Source organism: Antrostomus carolinensis, unplaced genomic scaffold (genome assembly GCF_000700745.2).
Source record: "Antrostomus carolinensis isolate BGI_N321 unplaced genomic scaffold, ASM70074v2 scaffold40790, whole genome shotgun sequence".
Lineage (NCBI taxonomy): Eukaryota > Metazoa > Chordata > Aves > Caprimulgiformes > Caprimulgidae > Antrostomus > Antrostomus carolinensis.
Genome location: NW_010288442.1, coordinates 1 through 2,591, shown reverse-complemented (window position 1 = coordinate 2,591; position 2,591 = coordinate 1). Strand labels below are relative to the sequence as shown.

The window sequence follows — 2,591 nt, the reverse complement described above, 5'->3', positions numbered from 1 at the left end:
GCACCCAAATCCGGGCACCTGCCCACCCTGCCTTTGCGGAGAGGAAGCAGATGGGACTGAGCCTGGGAGGGGACAGAGCTGGGGAAGAGGGACATTGCCTGGTGAGCGGGGTGACACAGGCATGGGGACCCCCAGGTTGTGCCAGTGCCTGATGGTGGCCCTCAATGGGGTGGCTTTTGGATCAGGACAACTGATTGAACTTGTTCCCCCTCCCTATTCCCTGATTGCATCAAAACCTCATTAGTGTGAGGGTGATGGAGCACTAGAAGTTTATCACAAACTTAAGGAAAAACTTATTTCCTGTGAGGGTGCCAGAGCCCTGGGACAGGCTGCCCAGAGAGGGTGTGGAGTCTCCATCTCTGGAGATGTTCAAACCCACCTGGACACTTTCCTGTGCAGCCTGGTGTAGGGACCCTGCTTTGGCAGGGGGTTGGACTGGATGATCTCCTGAGGTCCCTTCCAACCCCCACCAGTCTGTGATTCTGTGTTTAGCTGTCTAACCATGTCTGTCCTTCTGTGCCCCCCAGAGCCTGCCCGAGGAGGAGCAGCAGCGGGTGCTAGGTGAGGAGAAGATGCTGGGCAGCAACCGGAAAGGGGCAACGAGTCCTGCATCCAAAAAGTCCTCACCAGAAACTGGCAAGGTGAGAGTGGCAACTGGAGAGATGGGGCAGCACGTGCCAGAGACGTGGGATGGGGTTGCTGGCATCTCAGGGTGCTTTGAGGTCTTCATTTGATTCCTTCACCATGTTTTTCCTGGGGTTGGAGGCTGCCAGTGTGGGGCAGGTCCGTCTGTGTGCTCACCCCCCACCCATGGCCCCGTGTCCCTCTTTCAGGCCAGCTCAGAGAAGCCCAAACGGCCCATCTCTGCCATGTTCATCTTCTCGGAGGAGAAGCGGAAGCAGCTGCAGGAGGAGCGGCCGGAGCTATCGGAGAGCGAGCTGACCCGGCTCCTGGCCCGCATGTGGAATGACCTCTCTGAGAAGAAGAAGGTTGGTACCATCCCTGACACTTCTTCTCCATCCCCATCTCCTCTGCTCTGTTGGGCATCTCTGGTCGTCCAGAGGATGCTGCTGGTCCTTGTCCTGCTGCAAGGGGCTCTACTCGCCCCCCCTGACACCGCAGCTCGGGGACGATTGTCCCCAGGAGCATCACAGCCCCAGTAAACCATCACCCATGAGTGCTGCCAGCTGTGCCTGCTCCCTCTTGTGAGCTAGTGGGTCAAAACCCAAAACCTTGGAGTGTACTTGAGCCTCAATTTAAAGACTTGATGATTTTCCTGTGGTGGGAGCAGGGGAGTCCTGAAACGTGGGTGTGCCTGGTGGGGGGCTGCCAGTGCTACTGTGGGGACAGCACTGGGGGAAGCTGCAGCATCCTGCTGTGTACCCTCCCAGTGCTTGGTGGCCAGGGGCTTATGCCCAGGTGACTGTGCTGCCCCTTCACCCCCACGTGTCCCCCTATGCAGGCCAAGTACAAAGCGCGGGAGGCGGCGATGAAGGCGCAGTCAGAGAAGAAACACGGCTCAGATAAAGAGGAACGCGGGAAACTGCCCGAGTCTCCCAAGACAGCTGAAGAGATCTGGCAACAGAGCGTCATCGGGGACTACCTGGCTCGTTTCAAGGTGAGGAGTGGGTTGGGAAAGGAGCTGGAAGTGGGGTCACCTCTCCCCCCAACAGGAATTGCACCCTTTCCCCTCCTTTCACACCCAAGACAAGGCGGGGAGGACGGGTCACAGCGAAGGGAGCGGGTGGTCTGAGGTCTGTGGTGGAGCTGGCGGTTACAGCCCAGCATCTTGGGTGCATCTAATGTGGTGTGGGGGTCTGTGCTGCAGAACGACCGGGGGAAGGCTCTGAAGGCCATGGAGGCCACTTGGAACAACATGGAGAAGAAGGAGAAGCTGATGTGGATCAAGAAGGCGGCGGAGGATCAGAAGCGATACGAGGTGGGTCCCTGCTCCGCCCCACCCCTGGCTGTGCCTTCGTGGTGGCACAGCTCCCATCTCCCTGACCTCTCTTTTCTCCTGTGACTCAGAGGGAGCTGAGCGAGATGCGGGCTCCTCCGTGCTCCACCAACTCTGCCAAGAAAATGAAGTTCCAGGGAGAGCCAAAGAAACCCCCCATGTGAGTATCTGGGGTCTGGAAAGTTGGATCTGACTGGTGCAAAGATCTTGGGGTGGAGGGAGCGTGGGCTGGAGCATGGTGGGGATGGATGGTGCTGGTGGACACCTTGGTTTTCCATGCACACCATCTGATCTGGTCTCTGTGCTCCCTCCTCACAGGAACGGTTACCAGAAGTTCTCCCAGGAGCTGCTGTCGAACGGGGAGCTGAACCACCTCCCGCTGAAGGAGCGGATGGTGGAGATCGGCAGCCGCTGGCAGCGCATCTCCCAGAGCCAGAAGGACCACTACAAAAAATTAGCAGAGGAGCAGCAGAAACAGTACAAGGTGCATCTCGACATCTGGCTCAAGGTGAGTGCTGAGCCCTGAGGCACAGTGGGGGGCAACTGGGGGGGCTCTGAGGTCGGTCAGTTGTTTTTGGGAACGCTTGGTGTGGTCTCTGCTCACAGCCTGCCTCTGGGAATCGCCAGCTCCAGA

The 2,591-nt window shown here is 58.5% G+C and overlaps 1 protein-coding gene across 1 annotated transcript in view; it reads left to right on the top strand.

Moving 5' to 3' along the window:
• UBTF (upstream binding transcription factor) overlaps nucleotides 1–2,465 on the top strand; it is a gene marked incomplete at both ends in the record, with an annotated part of 8,027 nt that extends 5,562 nt beyond the window's left edge. Inside the window, 6 exons of the mRNA XM_010166786.1 lie at nucleotides 528–641; nucleotides 834–989; nucleotides 1,463–1,618; nucleotides 1,829–1,939; nucleotides 2,029–2,117; nucleotides 2,276–2,465. Coding sequence (XP_010165088.1) covers nucleotides 528–641; nucleotides 834–989; nucleotides 1,463–1,618; nucleotides 1,829–1,939; nucleotides 2,029–2,117; nucleotides 2,276–2,465 — 816 coding nt within the window. The remainder of the gene's footprint in view (nucleotides 1–527; nucleotides 642–833; nucleotides 990–1,462; nucleotides 1,619–1,828; nucleotides 1,940–2,028; nucleotides 2,118–2,275) is intronic.
• Nucleotides 2,466–2,591: the final 126 nt, after the last annotated feature.